The sequence below is a fragment of the Nematostella vectensis genome, chromosome 3 (assembly GCF_932526225.1).
Source record: "Nematostella vectensis chromosome 3, jaNemVect1.1, whole genome shotgun sequence".
Taxonomy (NCBI): Eukaryota; Metazoa; Cnidaria; class Anthozoa; order Actiniaria; family Edwardsiidae; genus Nematostella; species Nematostella vectensis.
The window spans coordinates 8,680,433-8,701,060 of NC_064036.1; the positions used below are offsets into that span (position 1 = coordinate 8,680,433).

Genomic DNA, 20,628 nt, shown 5'->3' on the forward strand with positions numbered 1-20,628 from the left:
TGTACCCTGTTCTAATCGCTCCATTTGTTATCACAGTAACTACTGTGTCTCCAACAACGACTTCACTGCCCACTACCGAAGGTAGGCTTCGAAGACGATCTTATATAGATATCCAAGATAGAAGTGATGCTAGATTTTCGTTATATAATCCAAACCCAATCTTAAAGAGTACACCTTTGAGAAATGCTTTCTGTCTTTCGAAATCACTAGACCTCTTCTACCAACCGCAACTGCGGCTAGACTACACATTATACTGATTAAGGGTGTACTGACATCTGTTGCTAAGGAAAATTGAATATAGCATAAAAGCCTTGTAGAAAGTCATAAGGGTCTGATATTTGCCAAGTTGACCAACAAAAGTGTGCTGACTATTATGATGACGTTACCCCGTGACGTCATAATGTGACGTCATAGATACAGATAAAAGCAAATATTTCAAGTAAAATTGCTCGAAAACAAATATTGAATAAGTTTTATAAATCTTGAGGGATAAGTGCATTAAACCAAGCATGCGTTTTAGAAATTATTGAGTAATTTTTCTTTATGATTTTTCATAGGTCCTGAAATCCAGATTATTTGATATAATTTTGGTTTCTGTTAGTTTAACGCTAAATCAATGCTTGACTATATGAAGGAGATTTTAATAAAAAGGAATACAGAAAAAATATTGCGTTTTGAAATAATTTGGCGACAAAAAAAGCTTTTTTTAGAAAACGCAGAACCGGAAGTGAAAAAAAGCCCGCGCGTGCACATTTGGCCTGCTCAGACACACTGATATCTCACATGATGAAATTGAAATGAAGTTTAAAAACAAATTCCAATAGTGTTTCGTGGTATTTACACTTCAAAGGAGCGATATCCGCCATGTCATGATGGAAATTGAAAAAGTATTTTAAAATTCTGATACAGCGCGCGCTACTTTGAAATAAGATTTTCAGTGCGTGCGCGAGCGTTTGCAACCGGTGTTTGCAGCGCGCGCAGGTAGTGAAAATTGAAAACTTTGGCTTTAAAAAGATTGGCTTGACTTCGCTGAATCTTCGTTTTTACAAAATATGGGAAATATCATAACCCGAAAAGGCTGAGATTAACTTAAAGTCAATCTTGGGTAACTTGAAACGCATATTTTTTGTTTCTTTTACTTCAGGAAAGCTTGCGAATGGTGAATTCCGTGTTATGTATATGCGCGCGCTCAACGCCACCAGCGTAGCAACGTCGTTACTGAGCAACACTAATGTCAGTACACCCTTAAGAAGGTCTGATTCTTGCTAGTATTTGATAAAGATTATGATCTATACCCCTCAGTGTTTACAGCTTGCACAACTACTGTACCTCTTATGTACTCTATTTGTTTGAAGCCAAATACACAGAAACTCATCTTAATATCACCGATCTTATTATGATCGCAGCATCTACGGAGCCTTCTACCAAAGAACCTACACCCAGCCAAGGTAAGCAAAAAAAAAAAAAAAAACGAATACACAACTTACTGATTTCTCATAGGAGAGAAACTTTTTAATTTTAAGGTGTATGTTGATAGTAATTGCTGACATTATTTATGACACCGCCGGTAAGGGGTTTTTCGACGCCACTTACAAGAGTAAGTACGCAGCTGCTTTGTCTCCTATTAAAAGGAGAAAGGAGTTCTTTTGACTCTATTCTTCTCGTTCTTTGTGTCGAGGTGCGGGTATTGTCCATTTGCCCAATCAAATTGCAGCTTGTAAGAGCTGCGTACTGACCCACTTACAACTGTTAGTCCGGTGATTATTTTCCATTTTCCTTCTCTCCCAGACCCTTGCAAGATCTCACCTTGCAGTGCTCCTTATGCGAAATGCCTAGTGGTACAGGATGAAGCGGTCTGCACATGCCTATCGTGTCCCAATATACTAGACCCAGTGTGTGGGTCAGACGGCAAGAACTACGACAACGAGTGCAACCTACGGCAGAACGCATGCAAGACAAACACCCTTATAACGGTGGTTAGACGGGATGCGTGCCGTAAGTAACGTGGCTGATACCCTGTCTCATTAACCTAGCTGTGACTCTCCTAACTTTTCGCGTATTTAACTGATAACAGTATCCACTGCGCGACCTGTTACAACTCAGCAGACGAAAAAGCCGGCGAGTTCAGCGTTCGTGCCTACAACATCAGGTAGGAAACTGTGAATTGATAAGCGGTATTGTTCTTATAGCTAAACAATTTAGACTTTTCTTTACTTTCAGTGATGAAATCATTAATTTTTATTTAGACCCTTGCATGACGAAAGCCTGCACGGCTCCCTATTCCAAATGCATGTCGGTACGGGGTAAGGCGGTCTGCATGTGCATGTCCTGTCCAAAAATGAACAAACCAGTTTGTGGATCGAATGGGAAAGATTACAACAACGAGTGCGAACTACAGCAATTTGCATGCAAGACCAACACAATGATTACCGTGGCTAGGCGAAGTCCATGCCGTAAGAATATTACTTCAGTCACCTTCTGTCTTCAAACATTTCGCACCATGTTTGATAATTTTACTTTTGCATTTCACAGCACAAAAGTCATCACCACAACCAACAACAGCGTCCACACCAGGACCAGAAAGTAAGGAAAGACACCATCACTGCCTACCCTTGAAAACATCAAACAAGCCAATCAAACCTCAATGTTGTCTTCGAAAAAGTATAGGTAGACAGAGATGGTCGTAGTCTAAAGGAGTCTCTAAGTAAGTGAGGGACTTGAGTAAACTCCCTCAAAGCTCTTAGCAATGTCTCTCTGCATCGATCTTGACGTTAATCCATATCAGATAGCTTGTACGCATTTAATGCATTTTTTTCAGCCTATAAGCAAATTTACTTTACAGTTTGTTTTTTGTTTAGATCCCTGTCAGACATCGCCCTGCAGTGCTCCTTATGCGAAATGCCTAGTGGTACAGGGTGAGGCGGTCTGCACATGCCTTTCATGTCCCAATATGCTGGACCCAGTGTGTGGGTCAGACGGCAAGAACTACGATAACGTGTGCAAACTACGACAGAACGCATGCAAGACAAACACCCTTATAACGTTGATTAGCAGGGATGCGTGCCGTAAGTATGGCAGCAATTATTTTACCTTGAAGTTGAAATCCTGAGAAGAAAAAAACATTTGATCCCAATAGCATTAGCATATTTAATAACAGACGTGGTCTTTATTTCCCTAGCGACCACAACTCGACCAAGCCCTGATCCAACAACTGAAGGTAGACTTTCTTGCTAATATTTTATGTTATTGCTGTCAAAATACAACCATTTTTTATATTTCATTATCCTTTAACAGCCTTTACTGAGGCTCGTTTCACACCACCTTCCCAAAACAAAGGTAAGTGTTTACGAAATAAAAAACATGGTGAAACCAGTGGGTTACTCAGACTAGAAACTCGATATTGAATACCATAGTTAGAAGAAAGGTTTATTATTTTCATCATCATCATTATTATTTTCATTATCACAACAACAGCCAACACCTAGTTTTACGTTTCATTTAAAATCCAAGGGCCGTTGTCGCAGTCTCAAGATTGATGGTTGCAGGGTTTGTTTATGTCATTGCGAATTTTACACCGAACAGTTATTTCGGTCGTTGTGACTGTTACTTTGTGTGTTTGTAGTTAAGACCACACCATCAACCACCAAATCGACAGCTTCTAAAGGTAGTTACAAAAAGAACCTCAATTAAAAGGTTTTTATTATTCAAAATGGCCTCAAAGTTATTTAATCCATATCCATTGTATTATCCTATTCCCTTTATTTTTCTTCAGCAAGAACTACTTCAGGCCCAACGACAGGTAAGGGAAAATTGTATTGTAAGCGTCATTATCAAGTGTATTTGAACAATTAAAACAATTCCATAATTGCATTTCATAACAGAACCTTGCTCTGGTGTTTTTTTTCTCTTGCAGCAGGACCTTGCTCTAATGTGACTTGTGATTCTCCACCATACTCCACTTGCAAAGTGCAGGACGGAAAACCCACATGTGTATGCGTAGAACCATGTCCTAAGATTCTCAAACCTGTGTACGGGAGTGATGGAAAGAATTACGACAACGAGTGCTTGTTAAAGTTAGCAGCATGCAAATCCAAGAGCCGTATCCTAATCGCAGGCTCTGGTCGTTACCGTAAGTAAAGGAGTTTTGAATTTTAGCTATACCTGGACTTTTATAATCTCTGCCAAACTTGTTTTGATGATATGAGCGTTTTGAGTTAAGATATTTCCTTTTCTGATTGCAGCCAAGACCACAACATCGTCAGCAACTACTGAAGGTAGGTTTATCAGATTCCATGTTTCAAATCATTACGGATGATTAAAACGTTATGGGAAGTCGTATTTAATCTAATGGCGTTTTCTTCTCACATTGGTTTTATTTTTCCACCTATTAGGCACTACTGCGGCAACTCCGACCACATTGATTTCCCCGACAACAGAAGGTAAAACTTTAGCTTTACCGCGATTACCTGATTTTCTGTATCGGTTGGAAAATGAATAAAAACCTAATCTTGGATTTTCTTTTTGCAGTAGGACCTTGCTCTGGTGTGACTTGTGATTCTCCACCATACTCCACATGCAAAGTGCAGGACGACAAACCAACATGTGTATGCGTAGAACCATGTTCTCAGATTCTAAAACCTGTGTACGGGAGTGATGGAAAGGATTACGACAACGAGTGCTTGTTGAAGTTGGCAGCCTGCAAATCCAAGAGCCGTATCCTAATCGCAGGCTTTGGTCGTTACCGTAAGTAAAGGAGTTTTAAATTTTAGCTATACCTCAACTTTTATAATCTCTGCCTCACTTGGTTTGATGATATGAACGTTTTGAGTTAAGATATTTCCTTTTCTGATTGCAGCCAAGACCACAACATCGTCAGCACCTACTGAAGGTAGGGTTATCAGAATCCATGTTTCAAATCATTACTGATGATTGAAACGTTATGGGATATCGTATTTAGTCTAAGTGCGTTTTCTTCTCACTTTGATTTTATTTTTGCACCTTTAGGCACTACTGCGGCAACTCCGACCACATTGATTCCCCTGACAACAGAAGGTAAAACCTTAGCTTTACTGAGATTATCTGATCTTCTGTATTAGTTGGAAAATGGTTAACAATCTAATTTTGCATTTCCTTCTTGCAGCAGGACCTTGCTCTGGTGTGACTTGTGATTCTCCACCATACTCCACATGCAAAGTACAGGACGACAAACCTACATGTGTATGCGTAGAACCATGTCCTGAGATTCTCAAACCTGTGTACGGGAGTGATGGAAAGGATTACGACAACGAGTGCTTGTTGAAGTTGGCAGCCTGCAAATCCAAGAGCCGTATCCTAATCGCAGGCTTTGGTCGTCACCGTAAGTAAAGGAGTTTTGAATTTTCGCTATACCTCGACTTTTATCATCTCGGCCTCACTTGGTTCGATGATATGAGCGTTTTGAGTTAAGATATTTCCTTTTCTGATTACAGCCAAGACCACAACATCGTCAGCAACTACTGAAGGTAGGTTAATCAGATTCCATGTTTCAAATCATTACGGATAATTGAAACGTTATGGTAAGTCTCTTTTTTTTTTCTAAGTGAGTTTTCTTCTCACTTTGATTTTATTTTTGCACCTATTAGGCACTACTGCGGCAACTCCAACCACATTGATTTCCCCGACAACAGAAGGTAAAACCTTAGCTTTACTGAGATTATCTGATCTTCTGTATCGGTTGGAAAATGGTTAACAATCTAAATTTGCATTTCCTTCTTGCAGCAGGACCTTGCTCTGGTGTGACTTGTGATTCTCCACCATACTCCACATGCAAAGAACAGGACGACAAACCCACATGTGTATGCATAGAACCATGTCCTGAGATTCTCAAACCTGTGTACGGGAGTGATGGAAAGGATTACGACAACGAGTGCTTGTTGAAGTTGGCAGCCTGCAAATCCAAGAGCCGTATTCTAATCGCAGGCTTTGGTCGTTACCGTAAGTAAAGGAGTTTTGAATGTTCGCTATATACCTCGACTTTTATAATCTCTGCCTCACTTGGTTTGATGATATGATGTTTTTAAGTTAAGATATTTCCTTTTCTGATTGCAGCCAAGACCACAACATCGTCAGCAACTACTGAAGGTAGGTTAATCAAAATCCATGTTTCAAATAATTACGGATGATTGAAACGTTATGGTAAGTCTCATTTTTTTTCTTAGTGAGTTTTCTTCTCACTTTGATTTTATTTTTGCACCTATTAGGCACTACTGCGGCAACTCCGACCACATTGATTTCCCCGACAACAGAAGGTAAAACTTTAGCTTTACCGCGATTACCTTATTTTCTGTATCGGTTGGATAATGGTTAACAATCTAATTTTGCATTTCCTTCTTGCAGCAGGACCTTGCTCTGGTGTGACTTGTGATTCTCCACCATACTCCACATGCAAAGTACAGGACGACAAACCCACATGTGTATGCGTAGAACCATGTCCTGAGATTCTCAAACCTGTGTACGGGAGTGATGGAAAGGATTACGACAACGAGTGCTTGTTGAAGTTGACAGCCTGCAAATCCAAGAGCCGTATCCTAATCGCAGGCTTTGGTCGTTACCGTAAGTAAAGGAGTTTTGAATTTTCGCTATACCTCGACTTTTATCATCTCGGCCTCACTTGGTTTGATGATATGAGCGTTTTGAGTTAAGATATTTCCTTTTCTGATTGCAGCCAAGACCACAACATCGTCAGCAACTACTGAAGGTAGGTTTATCAGATTCCATGTTTCAAATCATTACGGATGATTGAAACGTTATGTCAAATCTTATTTATTCTAAGTGAGTTTTTTTCTCACTTTGATTTTATTTTTGCACCTATTAGGCACTACTGCGGCAACCCCGACCACATTGATTTCCCCGAAAACAGAAGGTAAAACCTTATCTTTACTGAGATTATCTGATGTTCTGTATCGGTTGCAAAATGGTTAACAATCTAATTTTGCATTTCCTTCTTGCAGCAGGACCTTGCTCTGGTGTGACTTGTGATTCTCCACCATACTCCACATGCAAAGTACAAGACGACAAACCCACATGTGTATGCGTAGAACCATGTCCTGAGATTCTCAAACCTGTGTACGGGAGTGATGGAAAGGATTACGACAACGAGTGCTTGTTGAAGTTGGCAGCCTGCAAATCCAAGAGCCGTATCCTAATCGCAGGCTTTGGTCGTTACCGTAAGTAAAGGAGTTTTGAATTTTCGCTATACCTCGACTTTTATCATCTCGGCCTCACTTGGTTCGATGATATGAGCGTTTTGAGTTAAGATATTTCCTTTTCTGATTGCAGCCAAGACCACAACATCGTCAGCAACTACTGAAGGTAGGTTTATCAGATTCCATGTTTCAAATCATTACGGATGATTGAAACGTTATGGTAAATCTTATTTATTCTAAGTGAGTTTTCTTCTCACTTTGATTTAATTTTTGCACCTATTAGGCACTACTGCGGCAACTCCGACCACATTGATTTCCCCGACAACAGAAGGTAAAACCTTATCTTTACTGAGATTATCTGATCTTCTGTATCGGTTGCAAAATGGTTAACAATCTAATTTTGCATTTCCTTCTTGCAGCAGGACCTTGCTCTGGTGTGACTTGTGATTCTCCACCATACTCCACATGCAAAGTACAGGACGACAAACCCACATGTGTATGCGTAGAACCATGTCCTGAGATTCTCAAACCTGTGTACGGGAGTGATGGAAAGGATTACGACAACGAGTGCTTGTTGAAGTTGGCAGCCTGCAAATCCAAGAGCCGTATCCTAATCGCAGGCTTTGGTCGTTACCGTAAGTAAAGGGGTTTTGAATGTTCGCTATACCTCGACTTTTATCATCTCGGCCTCACTTGGTTCGATGATATGAGCGTTTTGAGTTAAGATATTTCCTTTTCTGATTACAGCCAAGACCACAACATCGTCAGCAACTACTGAAGGTAGGTTTATCAGATTCCATGTTTCAAATCATTACGGATGATTGAAACGTTATGGTAAATCTTATTTATTCTAAGTGAGTTTTCTTCCCACTTTGATTTTATTTTTGCACCTATTAGGCACTACTGCGGCAACTCCGACCACATTGATTTCCCCGACAACAGAAGGTAAAACCTTATCTTTACTGAGATTGTCTGATCTTCTGTATCGGTTGGAAAATGGTTAACAATATAATTTTGCATTTCCTTCTTGCAGCAGGACCTTGCTCTGGTGTGACTTGTGATTCTCCACCATACTCCACATGCAAAGTACAGGACGACAAACCCACATGTGTATGCGTAGAACCATGTCCTGAGATTCTCAAACCTGTGTACGGGAGTGATGGAAAGGATTACGACAACGAGTGCTTGTTGAAGTTGGCAGCCTGCAAATCCAAGAGCCGTATCCTAATCGCAGGCTTTGGTCGTTACCGTAAGTAAAGGAGTTTTGAATTTTCGCTATACCTCGACTTTTATCATCTCGGCCTCACTTGGTTCGATGATATGAGCGTTTTGAGTTAAGATATTTCCTTTTCTGATTGCAGCCAAGACCACAACATCGTCAGCAACTACTGAAGGTAGGTTTATCAGATTCCATGTTTCAAATCATTACGGATGATTGAAACGTTATGGTAAATCTTATTTATTCTAAGTGAGTTTTCTTCTCACTTTGATTTAATTTTTGCACCTATTAGGCACTACTGCGGCAACTCCGACCACATTGATTTCCCCGACAACAGAAGGTAAAACCTTATCTTTACTGAGATTATCTGATCTTCTGTATCGGTTGCAAAATGGTTAACAATCTAATTTTGCATTTCCTTCTTGCAGCAGGACCTTGCTCTGGTGTGACTTGTGATTCTCCACCATACTCCACATGCAAAGTACAGGACGACAAACCCACATGTGTATGCGTAGAACCATGTCCTGAGATTCTCAAACCTGTGTACGGGAGTGATGGAAAGGATTACGACAACGAGTGCTTGTTGAAGTTGGCAGCCTGCAAATCCAAGAGCCGTATCCTAATCGCAGGCTTTGGTCGTTACCGTAAGTAAAGGAGTTTTGAATGTTCGCTATACCTCGACTTTTATAATCTCTGCCTCACTTGGTTTGATCATATGAGCGTTTTCAATTAAGATATTTCCTTTTCTGATTGCAGCCAAGACCACAACATCGTCAGCAACTACTGAAGGTAGGTTTATCAGATTCCATGTTTCAAATCATTACGGATGATTGAAACGTTATGTCAAATCTTATTTATTCTAAGTGAGTTTTTTTTCTCACTTTGATTTTATTTTTGCACCTATTAGGCACTACTGCGGCAACTCCGACCACATTGATTTCCCCGACAACAGAAGGTAAAACCTTATCTTTACTGAGATTATCTGACCTTCTGTATCGGTTGAAAAATGGTTAACAATCTAATTTTGCATTTCCTTCTTGCAGCAGGACCTTGCTCTGGTGTGACTTGTGATTCTCCACCATACTCCACATGCAAAGTACAGGACGACAAACCCACATGTGTATGCGTAGAACCATGTCCTGAGATTCTCAAACCTGTGTACGGGAGTGATGGAAAGGATTACGACAACGAGTGCTTGTTGAAGTTGGCAGCCTGCAAATCCAAGAGCCGTATCCTAATTGCAGGCTTTGGTCGTTACCGTAAGTAAAGGAGTTTTGAATTTTCGCTATACCTCGACTTTTATCATCTCGGCCTCACTTGGTTCGATGATATGAGCGTTTTGAGTTAAGATATTTCCTTTTCTGATTACAGCCAAGACCACAACATCGTCAGCAACTACTGAAGGTAGGTTTATCAGATTCCATGTTTCAAATCATTACGGATGATTGAAACGTTATGGTAAATCTTATTTATTCTAAGTGAGTTTTCTTCCCACTTTGATTTTATTTTTGCACCTATTAGGCACTACTGCGGCAACTCCGACCACATTGATTTCCCCGACAACAGAAGGTAAAACCTTATCTTTACTGAGATTGTCTGATCTTCTGTATCGGTTGGAAAATGGTTAACAATATAATTTTGCATTTCCTTCTTGCAGCAGGACCTTGCTCTGGTGTGACTTGTGATTCTCCACCATACTCCACATGCAAAGTACAGGACGACAAACCCACATGTGTATGCGTAGAACCATGTCCTGAGATTCTCAAACCTGTGTACGGGAGTGATGGAAAGGATTACGACAACGAGTGCTTGTTGAAGTTGGCAGCCTGCAAATCCAAGAGCCGTATCCTAATCGCAGGCTTTGGTCGTTACCGTAAGTAAAGGAGTTTTGAATGTTCGCTATACCTCGACTTTTATAATCTCTGCCTCACTTGGTTTGATCATATGAGCGTTTTCAGTTAAGATATTTCCTTTTCTGATTGCAGCCAAGACCACAACATCGTCAGCAACTACTGAAGGTAGGTTTATCAGATTCCATGTTTCAAATCATTACGGATGATTGAAACGTTATGTCAAATCTTATTTATTCTAAGTGAGTTTTTTTCTCACTTTGATTTTATTTTTGCACCTATTAGGCACTACTGCGGCAACCCCGACCACATTGATTTCCCCGACAACAGAAGGTAAAACCTTATCTTTACTGAGATTATCTGATGTTCTGTATCGGTTGCAAAATGGTTAACAATCTAATTTTGCATTTCCTTCTTGCAGCAGGACCTTGCTCTGGTGTGACTTGTGATTCTCCACCATACTCCACATGCAAAGTACAAGACGACAAACCCACATGTGTATGCGTAGAACCATGTCCTGAGATTCTCAAACCTGTGTACGGGAGTGATGGAAAGGATTACGACAACGAGTGCTTGTTGAAGTTGGCAGCCTGCAAATCCAAGAGCCGTATCCTAATCGCAGGCTTTGGTCGTTACCGTAAGTAAAGGAGTTTTGAATTTTCGCTATACCTCGACTTTTATCATCTCGGCCTCACTTGGTTCGATGATATGAGCGTTTTGAGTTAAGATATTTCCTTTTCTGATTGCAGCCAAGACCACAACATCGTCAGCAACTACTGAAGGTAGGTTTATCAGATTCCATGTTTCAAATCATTACGGATGATTGAAACGTTATGGTAAATCTTATTTATTCTAAGTGAGTTTTCTTCTCACTTTGATTTAATTTTTGCACCTATTAGGCACTACTGCGGCAACTCCGACCACATTGATTTCCCCGACAACAGAAGGTAAAACCTTATCTTTACTGAGATTATCTGATCTTCTGTTTCGGTTGCAAAATGGTTAACAATCTAATTTTTGCATTTCCTTCTTGCAGCAGGACCTTGCTCTGGTGTGACTTGTGATTCTCCACCATACTCCACATGCAAAGTACAGGACGACAAACCCACATGTGTATGCATAGAACCATGTCCTGAGATTCTCAAACCTGTGTACGGGAGTGATGGAAAGGATTACGACAACGAGTGCTTGTTGAAGTTGACAGCCTGCAAATCCAAGAGCCGTATCCTAATCGCAGGCTTTGGTCGTTACCGTAAGTAAAGGAGTTTTGAATTTTCGCTATACCTCGACTTTTATCATCTCGGCCTCACTTGGTTCGATGATATGAGCGTTTTGAGTTAAGATATTTCCTTTTCTGATTACAGCCAAGACCACAACATCGTCAGCAACTACTGAAGGTAGGTTTATCAGATTCCATGTTTCAAATCATTACGGATGATTGAAACGTTATGGTGAATCTTATTTATTCTAAGTGAGTTTTCTTCTCACTTTGATTTTATTTTTGCACCTATTAGGCACTACTGCGGCAACTCCGACCACGTTGATTTCCCCGACAACAGAAGGTAAAACCTTATCTTTACTGAGATTATCTGATCTTCTGTATCGGTTGCAAAATGGTTAACAATCTAATTTTGCATTTCCTTCTTGCAGCAGGACCTTGCTCTGGTGTGACTTGTGATTCTCCACCATACTCCACATGCAAAGTACAGGACGACAAACCCACATGTGTATGCGTAGAACCATGTCCTGAGATTCTCAAACCTGTGTACGGGAGTGATGGAAGGGATTACGACAACGAGTGCTTGTTGAAGTTGGCAGCCTGCAAATCCAAGAGCCGTATCCTAATCGCAGGCTTTGGTCGCTACCGTAAGTAAAGGAGTTTTGAAATTTTGCTTTACCTCGACTTTTATCATCTCTGCCTCACTTGGTTTGATGACATGAGCGTTTTGAGTTAAGATATTTCCTTTTTTGATTGCAGCCAAGACCACAACATCGTCAGCAACTACTGAAGGTAGGTTTATCAGATTCCATGTTTCAAATCATTACGGATGATTGAAACGTTATGGTAAATCTTATTTATTCTAAGTGAGTTTTCTTCTCACTTTGATTTTATTTTTGCACCTATTAGGCACTACTGCGGCAACTCCGACCACATTGATTTTCCCGACAACAGAAGGTAAAACCTTATCTTTACTGAGATTATCTGATCTTCTGTATCGGTTGCAAAATGGTCAACAATCTAATTTTGCATTTCCTTCTTGCAGCAGGACCTTGCTCTGGTGTGACTTGTGATTCTCCACCATACTCCACATGCAAAGTACAGGACGACAAACCCACATGTGTATGCGTAGAACCATGTCCTGAGATTCTCAAACCTGTGTACGGGAGTGATGGAAAGGATTACGACAACGAGTGCTTGTTGAAGTTGGCAGCCTGCAAATCCAAGAGCCGTATCCTAATCGCAGGCTTTGGTCGTTACCGTAAGTAAAGGAGTTTTGAATGTTCGCTATACCTCGACTTTTATAATCTCTGCCTCACTTGGTTTGATGATATGAGCGTTTGAAGTTAAGATATTTCCTTTTCTGATTGCAGCCAAGACCACAACATCGTCAGCAACTACTGAAGGTAGGTTTATCAGATTCCATGTTTCAAATCATTACGGATGATTGAAACGTTATGGTAAATCTTATTTATTCTAAGTGAGTTTTCTTCCTACTTTGATTTTATTTTTGCACCTATTAGGCACTACTGCGGCAACTCCGACCACATTGATTTCCCCGACAACAGAAGGTAAAACCTTATCTTTACTGAGATTGTCTGATCTTCTGTATCGGTTGGAAAATGGTTAACAATATAATTTTGCATTTCCTTCTTGCAGCAGGACCTTGCTCTGGTGTGACTTGTGATTCTCCACCATACTCCACATGCAAAGTACAGGACGACAAACCCACATGTGTATGCGTAGAACCATGTCCTGAGATTCTAAAACCTGTGTACGGGAGTGATGGAAAGGATTACGACAACGAGTGCTTGTTGAAGTTGGCAGCCTGCAAATCCAAGAGCCGCATCCTTATCGCAGGCTTTGGTCGTTACCGTAAGTAAAGGAGTTTTGAATTTTCGCTATACCTCGACTTTTATAATCTCTGCCTCACTTTGTTTGATGATATGAGCGTTTTGAGTTAATATATTTCCTTTTCTGATTGCAGCCAAGACCACAACATCGTCAGCAACTACTGAAGGTAGGTTTATCAGATTCCATGTTTCAAATCAATACGGATGATTGAAACCTTGTGAGAACTCGTATTTAGTCGAAGTGCGTTTTCTTCTCACTTTGATTTTATTTTTGCACCTATTAGGCACTACTGCGGCAACTCCGACCACATTGATTTCCCCGACAACAGAAGGTAAAACCTTATCTTTACTGAGATTATCTGACCTTCTGTATCGGTTGAAAAATGGTTAACAATCTAATTTTGCATTTCCTTCTTGCAGCAGGACCTTGCTCTGGTGTGACTTGTGATTCTCCACCATACTCCACATGCAAAGTACAGGACGACAAACCCACATGTGTATGCGTAGAACCATGTCCTGAGATTCTAAAACCTGTGTACGGGAGTGATGGAAAGGATTACGACAACGAGTGCTTGTTGAAGTTGGCAGCCTGCAAATCCAAGAGCCGTATCCTAATCGCAGGCTTTGGTCGCTACCGTAAGTAAAGGAGTTTTGAAATTTTGCTTTACCTCGACTTCTATAATCTCTGCCTCACTTGGTTTGATCGTATGAGCGTTTTGAGTTAAGATATTTCCTTTTCTGATTGCAGCCAAGACCACAACATCGTCAGCAACTACTGAAGGTAGGTTAATCAGATTCCATGTTTTAAATCATTACGGATGATTGAAACGTTATGGGAAGTCGTATTTAATCTAATGGCGTTTTCTTCATTTTTCCACCTATTAGGCACTACTGCGGCAACTCCGACCACATTGATTTCCCCGACAACGGAAGGTAAAACTTTAGCTTTTCCGCGATTACCTGATTTCCTGTATCGGTTAGAAAATGGTTAACAATATAATTTTGCATTTCCTTCTTGCAGCAGGACCTTGCTCTGGTGTGACTTGTGATTCTCCACCATACTCCACATGCAAAGTACAGGACGACAAACCCACATGTGTATGCGTAGAACCATGTCCTGAGATTCTAAAACCTGTGTACGGGAGTGATGGAAAGGATTACGACAACGAGTGCTTGTTAAAGTTGGCAGCCTGCAAATCCAAGAGCCGTATCCTAATCGCAGGCTTTGGTCGTTTCCGTAAGTAAAGGAGTTTTGAATGTTCGCTGTACCTCGACTTTTATAATCTCTGCCTCACTTGGTTTGATCATATGAGCGTTTTCAGTTAAGATATTTCCTTTTCTGATTGCAGCCAAGACCACAACATCGTCAGCAACTGGTGAAGGTAGGTTTATCAGATTCCATGTTTCAAATCATTACGGATGATTGAAACGTTATGGTAAATCTTATTTATTCTAAGTGAGTTTTCTTCTCACTTTGATTTTATTTTTGCACCTATTAGGCACTACTGCGGCAACTCCGACCACATTGATTTCCCCGACAACAGAAGGTAAAACCTTATCTTTACTGAGATTATCTGATCTTCTGTATCGGTTGCAAAATGGTTAACAATCTAATTTTGCATTTCCTTCTTGCAGCAGGACCTTGCTCTGGTGTGACTTGTGATTCTCCACCATACTCCACATGCAAAGTACAGGACGACAAACCCACATGTGTATGCGTAGAACCATGTCCTGAGATTCTCAAACCTGTGTACGGGAGTGATGGAAAGGATTACGACAACGAGTGCTTGTTGAAGTTGACAGCCTGCAAATCCAAGAGCCGTATCCTAATCGCAGGCTTTGGTCGTTACCGTAAGTAAAGGAGTTTGAAACGTTATGGTAAATCTTATTTATTCTAAGTGAGTTTTCTTCCCACTTTGATTTTATTTTTGCACCTATTAGGCACTACTGCGGCAACTCCGACCACATTGATTTCCCCGACAACAGAAGGTAAAACCTTATCTTTACTGAGATTGTCTGATCTTCTGTATCGGTTGGAAAATGGTTAACAATATAATTTTGCATTTCCTTCTTGCAGCAGGACCTTGCTCTGGTGTGACTTGTGATTCTCCACCATACTCCACATGCAAAGTACAGGACGACAAACCCACATGTGTATGCGTAGAACCATGTCCTGAGATTCTCAAACCTGTGTACGGGAGTGATGGAAAGGATTACGACAACGAGTGCTTGTTGAAGTTGGCAGCCTGCAAATCCAAGAGCCGTATCCTAATCGCAGGCTTTGGTCGTTACCGTAAGTAAAGGAGTTTTGAATTTTCGCTATACCTCGACTTTTATCATCTCGGCCTCACTTGGTTCGATGATATGAGCGTTTTGAGTTAAGATATTTCCTTTTCTGATTGCAGCCAAGACCACAACATCGTCAGCAACTACTGAAGGTAGGTTTATCAGATTCCATGTTTCAAATCATTACGGATGATTGAAACGTTATGGTAAATCTTATTTATTCTAAGTGAGTTTTCTTCTCACTTTGATTTAATTTTTGCACCTATTAGGCACTACTGCGGCAACTCCGACCACATTGATTTCCCCGACAACAGAAGGTAAAACCTTATCTTTACTGAGATTATCTGATCTTCTGTTTCGGTTGCAAAATGGTTAACAATCTAATTTTGCATTTCCTTCTTGCAGCAGGACCTTGCTCTGGTGTGACTTGTGATTCTCCACCATACTCCACATGCAAAGTACAGGACGACAAACCCACATGTGTATGCGTAGAACCATGTCCTGAGATTCTCAAACCTGTGTACGGGAGTGATGGAAAGGATTACGACAACGAGTGCTTGTTGAAGTTGGCAGCCTGCAAATCCAAGAGCCGTATCCTAATCGCAGGCTTTGGTCGTTACCGTAAGTAAAGGAGTTTTGAATTTTCGCTATACCTCGACTTTTATCATCTCGGCCTCACTTGGTTCGATGATATGAGCGTTTTGAGTTAAGATATTTCCTTTTCTGATTACAGCCAAGACCACAACATCGTCAGCAACTACTGAAGGTAGGTTTATCAGATTCCATGTTTCAAATCATTACGGATGATCGAAACGTTATGGTAAATCTTATTTATTCTAAGTGAGTTTTCTTCCCACTTTGATTTTATTTTTGCACCTATTAGGCACTACTGCGGCAACTCCGACCACATTGATTTCCCCGACAACAGAAGGTAAAACCTTATCTTTACTGAGATTGTCTGATCTTCTGTATCGGTTGGAAAATGGTTAACAATATAATTTTGCATTTCCTTCTTGCAGCAGGACCTTGCTCTGGTGTGACTTGTGATTCTCCACCATACTCCACATGCAAAGTACAGGACGACAAACCCACATGTGTATGCGTAGAACCATGTCCTGAGATTCTCAAACCTGTGTACGGGAGTGATGGAAAGGATTACGACAACGAGTGCTTGTTGAAGTTGGCAGCCTGCAAATCCAAGAGCCGTATCCTAATCGCAGGCTTTGGTCGTTACCGTAAGTAAAGGAGTTTTGAATGTTCGCTATACCTCGACTTTTATAATCTCTGCCTCACTTGGTTTGATCATATGAGCGTTTTCAGTTAAGATATTTCCTTTTCTGATTGCAGCCAAGACCACAACATCGTCAGCAACTACTGAAGGTAGGTTTATCAGATTCCATGTTTCAAATCATTACGGATGATTGAAACGTTATGTCAAATCTTATTTATTCTAAGTGAGTTTTTTTCTCACTTTGATTTTATTTTTGCACCTATTAGGCACTACTGCGGCAACCCCGACCACATTGATTTCCCCGACAACAGAAGGTAAAACCTTATCTTTACTGAGATTATCTGATGTTCTGTATCGGTTGCAAAATGGTTAACAATCTAATTTTGCATTTCCTTCTTGCAGCAGGACCTTGCTCTGGTGTGACTTGTGATTCTCCACCATACTCCACATGCAAAGTACAAGACGACAAACCCACATGTGTATGCGTAGAACCATGTCCTGAGATTCTCAAACCTGTGTACGGGAGTGATGGAAAGGATTACGACAACGAGTGCTTGTTGAAGTTGGCAGCCTGCAAATCCAAGAGCCGTATCCTAATCGCAGGCTTTGGTCGTTACCGTAAGTAAAGGAGTTTTGAATTTTCGCTATACCTCGACTTTTATCATCTCGGCCTCACTTGGTTCGATGATATGAGCGTTTTGAGTTAAGATATTTCCTTTTCTGATTGCAGCCAAGACCACAACATCGTCAGCAACTACTGAAGGTAGGTTTATCAGATTCCATGTTTCAAATCATTACGGATGATTGAAACGTTATGGTAAATCTTATTTATTCTAAGTGAGTTTTCTTCTCACTTTGATTTAATTTTTGCACCTATTAGGCACTACTGCGGCAACTCCGACCACATTGATTTCCCCGACAACAGAAGGTAAAACCTTATCTTTACTGAGATTATCTGATCTTCTGTTTCGGTTGCAAAATGGTTAACAATCTAATTTTTGCATTTCCTTCTTGCAGCAGGACCTTGCTCTGGTGTGACTTGTGATTCTCCACCATACTCCACATGCAAAGTACAGGACGACAAACCCACATGTGTATGCATAGAACCATGTCCTGAGATTCTCAAACCTGTGTACGGGAGTGATGGAAAGGATTACGACAACGAGTGCTTGTTGAAGTTGACAGCCTGCAAATCCAAGAGCCGTATCCTAATCGCAGGCTTTGGTCGTTACCGTAAGTAAAGGAGTTTTGAATTTTCGCTATACCTCGACTTTTATCATCTCGGCCTCACTTGGTTCGATGATATGAGCGTTTTGAGTTAAGATATTTCCTTTTCTGATTACAGCCAAGACCACAACATCGTCAGCAACTACTGAAGGTAGGTTTATCAGATTCCATGTTTCAAATCATTACGGATGATTGAAACGTTATGGTGAATCTTATTTATTCTAAGTGAGTTTTCTTCTCACTTTGATTTTATTTTTGCACCTATTAGGCACTACTGCGGCAACTCCGACCACGTTGATTTCCCCGACAACAGAAGGTAAAACCTTATCTTTACTGAGATTATCTGATCTTCTGTATCGGTTGCAAAATGGTTAACAATCTAATTTTGCATTTCCTTCTTGCAGCAGGACCTTGCTCTGGTGTGACTTGTGATTCTCCACCATACTCCACATGCAAAGTACAGGACGACAAACCCACATGTGTATGCGTAGAACCATGTCCTGAGATTCTCAAACCTGTGTACGGGAGTGATGGAAGGGATTACGACAACGAGTGCTTGTTGAAGTTGGCAGCCTGCAAATCCAAGAGCCGTATCCTAATCGCAGGCTTTGGTCGCTACCGTAAGTAAAGGAGTTTTGAAATTTTGCTTTACCTCGACTTTTATCATCTCTGCCTCACTTTTTTTGATGACATGAGCGTTTTGAGTTAAGATATTTCCTTTTTTGATTGCAGCCAAGACCACAACATCGTCAGCAACTACTGAAGGTAGGTTTATCAGATTCCATGTTTCAAATCATTACGGATGATTGAAACGTTATGGTAAATCTTATTTATTCTAAGTGAGTTTTCTTCTCACTTTGATTTTATTTTTGCACCTATTAGGCACTACTGCGGCAACTCCGACCACATTGATTTTCCCGACAACAGAAGGTAAAACCTTATCTTTACTGAGATTATCTGATCTTCTGTATCGGTTGCAAAATGGTTAACAATCTAATTTTGCATTTCCTTCTTGCAGCAGGACCTTGCTCTGGTGTGACTTGTGATTCTCCACCATACTCCACATGCAAAGTACAGGACGACAAACCCACATGTGTATGCGTAGAACCATGTCCTGAGATTCTCAAACCTGTGTACGGGAGTGATGGAAAGGATTACGACAACGAGTGCTTGTTGAAGTTGGCAGCCTGCAAATCCAAGAGCCGTATCCTAATCGCAGGCTTTGGTCGTTACCGTAAGTAAAGGAGTTTTGAATGTTCGCTATACCTCGACTTTTTTAATCTCTGCCTCACTTGGTTTGATGATATGAGCGTTTAAAGTTAAGATATTTCCTTTTCTGATTGCAGCCAAGACCACAACATCGTCAGCAACTACTGAAGGTAGGTTTATCAGATTCCATGTTTCAAATCATTACGGATGATTGAAACGTTATGGTAAATCTTATTTATTCTAAGTGAGTTTTCTTCCTACTTTGATTTTATTTTTGCACCTATTAGGCACTACTGCGGCAACTCCGACCACATTGATTTCCCCGACAACAGAAGGTAAAACCTTATCTTTACTGAGATTGTCTGATCTTCTGTATCGGTTGGAAAATGGTTAACAATATAATTTTGCATTTCCTTCTTGCAGCAGGACCTTGCTCTGGTGTGACTTGTGATTCTCCACCATACTCCACATGCAAAGTACAGGACGACAAACCCACATGTGTATGCGTAGAACCATGTCCTGAGATTCTAAAACCTGTGTACGGGAGTGATGGAAAGGATTACGACAACGAGTGCTTGTTGAAGTTGGCAGCCTGCAAATCCAAGAGCCGCATCCTTATCGCAGGCTTTGGTCGTTACCGTAAGTAAAGGAGTTTTGAATTTTCGCTATACCTCGACTTTTATAATCTCTGCCTCACTTTGTTTGATGATATGAGCGTTTTGAGTTAATATATTTCCTTTTCTGATTGCAGCCAAGACCACAACATCGTCAGCAACTACTGAAGGTAGGTTTATCAGATTCCATGTTTCAAATCAATACGGATGATTGAAACCTTGTGAGAACTCGTATTTAGTCGAAGTGCGTTTTCTTCTCACTTTGATTTAATTTTTGCACCTATTAGGCACTACTGCGGCAACTCCGACCACATTGATTTCCCCGACAACAGAAGGTAAAACCTTATCTTTACTGAGATTATCTGATCTTCTGTTTCGGTTGCAAAATGGTTAACAATCTAATTTTGCATTTCCTTCTTGCAGCAGGACCTTGCTCTGGTGTGACTTGTGATTCTCCACCATACTCCACATGCAAAGTACAGGACGACAAACCCACATGTGTATGCGTAGAACCATGTCCTGAGATTCTCAAACCTGTGTACGGGAGTGATGGAAAGGATTACGACAACGAGTGCTTGTTGAAGTTGGCAGCCTGCAAATCCAAGAGCCGTATCCTAATCGCAGGCTTTGGTCGTTACCGTAAGTAAAGGAGTTTTGAATTTTCGCTATACCTCGACTTTTATCATCTCGGCCTCACTTGGTTCGATGATATGAGCGTTTTGAGTTAAGATATTTC

General features: G+C 40.7%; 1 protein-coding gene across 6 annotated transcripts in view; it reads left to right on the forward strand.

Annotated features, from left to right (window-relative positions):
• LOC5512112 overlaps positions 1-20,628 on the forward strand; it is a 156,894-nt gene that overhangs the window by 67,263 nt on the left and 69,003 nt on the right. The window contains exons 109-200 of one of the 6 annotated variants that reach the window (XM_048725343.1): positions 37-81; positions 1,356-1,448; positions 1,789-1,995; positions 2,075-2,149; positions 2,247-2,453; positions 2,533-2,583; positions 2,859-3,065; positions 3,179-3,217; positions 3,295-3,336; positions 3,623-3,664; positions 3,773-3,799; positions 3,914-4,129; positions 4,242-4,274; positions 4,392-4,439; positions 4,528-4,743; positions 4,856-4,888; positions 5,005-5,052; positions 5,141-5,356; positions 5,469-5,501; positions 5,622-5,669; positions 5,758-5,973; positions 6,088-6,120; positions 6,240-6,287; positions 6,376-6,591; positions 6,704-6,736; positions 6,854-6,901; positions 6,990-7,205; positions 7,318-7,350; positions 7,468-7,515; positions 7,604-7,819; positions 7,932-7,964; positions 8,082-8,129; positions 8,218-8,433; positions 8,546-8,578; positions 8,696-8,743; positions 8,832-9,047; positions 9,160-9,192; positions 9,311-9,358; positions 9,447-9,662; positions 9,775-9,807; positions 9,925-9,972; positions 10,061-10,276; positions 10,389-10,421; positions 10,539-10,586; positions 10,675-10,890; positions 11,003-11,035; positions 11,153-11,200; positions 11,290-11,505; positions 11,618-11,650; positions 11,768-11,815; positions 11,904-12,119; positions 12,232-12,264; positions 12,382-12,429; positions 12,518-12,733; positions 12,846-12,878; positions 12,996-13,043; positions 13,132-13,347; positions 13,460-13,492; positions 13,610-13,657; positions 13,746-13,961; positions 14,074-14,106; positions 14,211-14,258; positions 14,347-14,562; positions 14,675-14,707; positions 14,825-14,872; positions 14,961-15,176; positions 15,267-15,314; positions 15,403-15,618; positions 15,731-15,763; positions 15,881-15,928; positions 16,017-16,232; positions 16,345-16,377; positions 16,495-16,542; positions 16,631-16,846; positions 16,959-16,991; positions 17,109-17,156; positions 17,245-17,460; positions 17,573-17,605; positions 17,723-17,770; positions 17,860-18,075; positions 18,188-18,220; positions 18,338-18,385; positions 18,474-18,689; positions 18,802-18,834; positions 18,952-18,999; positions 19,088-19,303; positions 19,416-19,448; positions 19,566-19,613; positions 19,702-19,917; positions 20,030-20,062; positions 20,180-20,227; positions 20,316-20,531. In XM_048725343.1, the coding sequence (XP_048581300.1) occupies positions 37-81; positions 1,356-1,448; positions 1,789-1,995; positions 2,075-2,149; positions 2,247-2,453; positions 2,533-2,583; positions 2,859-3,065; positions 3,179-3,217; positions 3,295-3,336; positions 3,623-3,664; positions 3,773-3,799; positions 3,914-4,129; positions 4,242-4,274; positions 4,392-4,439; positions 4,528-4,743; positions 4,856-4,888; positions 5,005-5,052; positions 5,141-5,356; positions 5,469-5,501; positions 5,622-5,669; positions 5,758-5,973; positions 6,088-6,120; positions 6,240-6,287; positions 6,376-6,591; positions 6,704-6,736; positions 6,854-6,901; positions 6,990-7,205; positions 7,318-7,350; positions 7,468-7,515; positions 7,604-7,819; positions 7,932-7,964; positions 8,082-8,129; positions 8,218-8,433; positions 8,546-8,578; positions 8,696-8,743; positions 8,832-9,047; positions 9,160-9,192; positions 9,311-9,358; positions 9,447-9,662; positions 9,775-9,807; positions 9,925-9,972; positions 10,061-10,276; positions 10,389-10,421; positions 10,539-10,586; positions 10,675-10,890; positions 11,003-11,035; positions 11,153-11,200; positions 11,290-11,505; positions 11,618-11,650; positions 11,768-11,815; positions 11,904-12,119; positions 12,232-12,264; positions 12,382-12,429; positions 12,518-12,733; positions 12,846-12,878; positions 12,996-13,043; positions 13,132-13,347; positions 13,460-13,492; positions 13,610-13,657; positions 13,746-13,961; positions 14,074-14,106; positions 14,211-14,258; positions 14,347-14,562; positions 14,675-14,707; positions 14,825-14,872; positions 14,961-15,176; positions 15,267-15,314; positions 15,403-15,618; positions 15,731-15,763; positions 15,881-15,928; positions 16,017-16,232; positions 16,345-16,377; positions 16,495-16,542; positions 16,631-16,846; positions 16,959-16,991; positions 17,109-17,156; positions 17,245-17,460; positions 17,573-17,605; positions 17,723-17,770; positions 17,860-18,075; positions 18,188-18,220; positions 18,338-18,385; positions 18,474-18,689; positions 18,802-18,834; positions 18,952-18,999; positions 19,088-19,303; positions 19,416-19,448; positions 19,566-19,613; positions 19,702-19,917; positions 20,030-20,062; positions 20,180-20,227; positions 20,316-20,531 (9,237 nt within the window). The remainder of the gene's footprint in view (positions 1-36; positions 82-1,355; positions 1,449-1,788; positions 1,996-2,074; positions 2,150-2,246; positions 2,454-2,532; positions 2,584-2,858; positions 3,066-3,178; positions 3,218-3,294; positions 3,337-3,622; positions 3,665-3,772; positions 3,800-3,913; positions 4,130-4,241; positions 4,275-4,391; positions 4,440-4,527; positions 4,744-4,855; positions 4,889-5,004; positions 5,053-5,140; positions 5,357-5,468; positions 5,502-5,621; positions 5,670-5,757; positions 5,974-6,087; positions 6,121-6,239; positions 6,288-6,375; positions 6,592-6,703; positions 6,737-6,853; positions 6,902-6,989; positions 7,206-7,317; positions 7,351-7,467; positions 7,516-7,603; positions 7,820-7,931; positions 7,965-8,081; positions 8,130-8,217; positions 8,434-8,545; positions 8,579-8,695; positions 8,744-8,831; positions 9,048-9,159; positions 9,193-9,310; positions 9,359-9,446; positions 9,663-9,774; positions 9,808-9,924; positions 9,973-10,060; positions 10,277-10,388; positions 10,422-10,538; positions 10,587-10,674; positions 10,891-11,002; positions 11,036-11,152; positions 11,201-11,289; positions 11,506-11,617; positions 11,651-11,767; positions 11,816-11,903; positions 12,120-12,231; positions 12,265-12,381; positions 12,430-12,517; positions 12,734-12,845; positions 12,879-12,995; positions 13,044-13,131; positions 13,348-13,459; positions 13,493-13,609; positions 13,658-13,745; positions 13,962-14,073; positions 14,107-14,210; positions 14,259-14,346; positions 14,563-14,674; positions 14,708-14,824; positions 14,873-14,960; positions 15,177-15,266; positions 15,315-15,402; positions 15,619-15,730; positions 15,764-15,880; positions 15,929-16,016; positions 16,233-16,344; positions 16,378-16,494; positions 16,543-16,630; positions 16,847-16,958; positions 16,992-17,108; positions 17,157-17,244; positions 17,461-17,572; positions 17,606-17,722; positions 17,771-17,859; positions 18,076-18,187; positions 18,221-18,337; positions 18,386-18,473; positions 18,690-18,801; positions 18,835-18,951; positions 19,000-19,087; positions 19,304-19,415; positions 19,449-19,565; positions 19,614-19,701; positions 19,918-20,029; positions 20,063-20,179; positions 20,228-20,315; positions 20,532-20,628) is intronic. The other 5 variants (XM_048725344.1, XM_048725345.1, XM_048725346.1 and 2 more) reach the window with 5 other exon arrangements.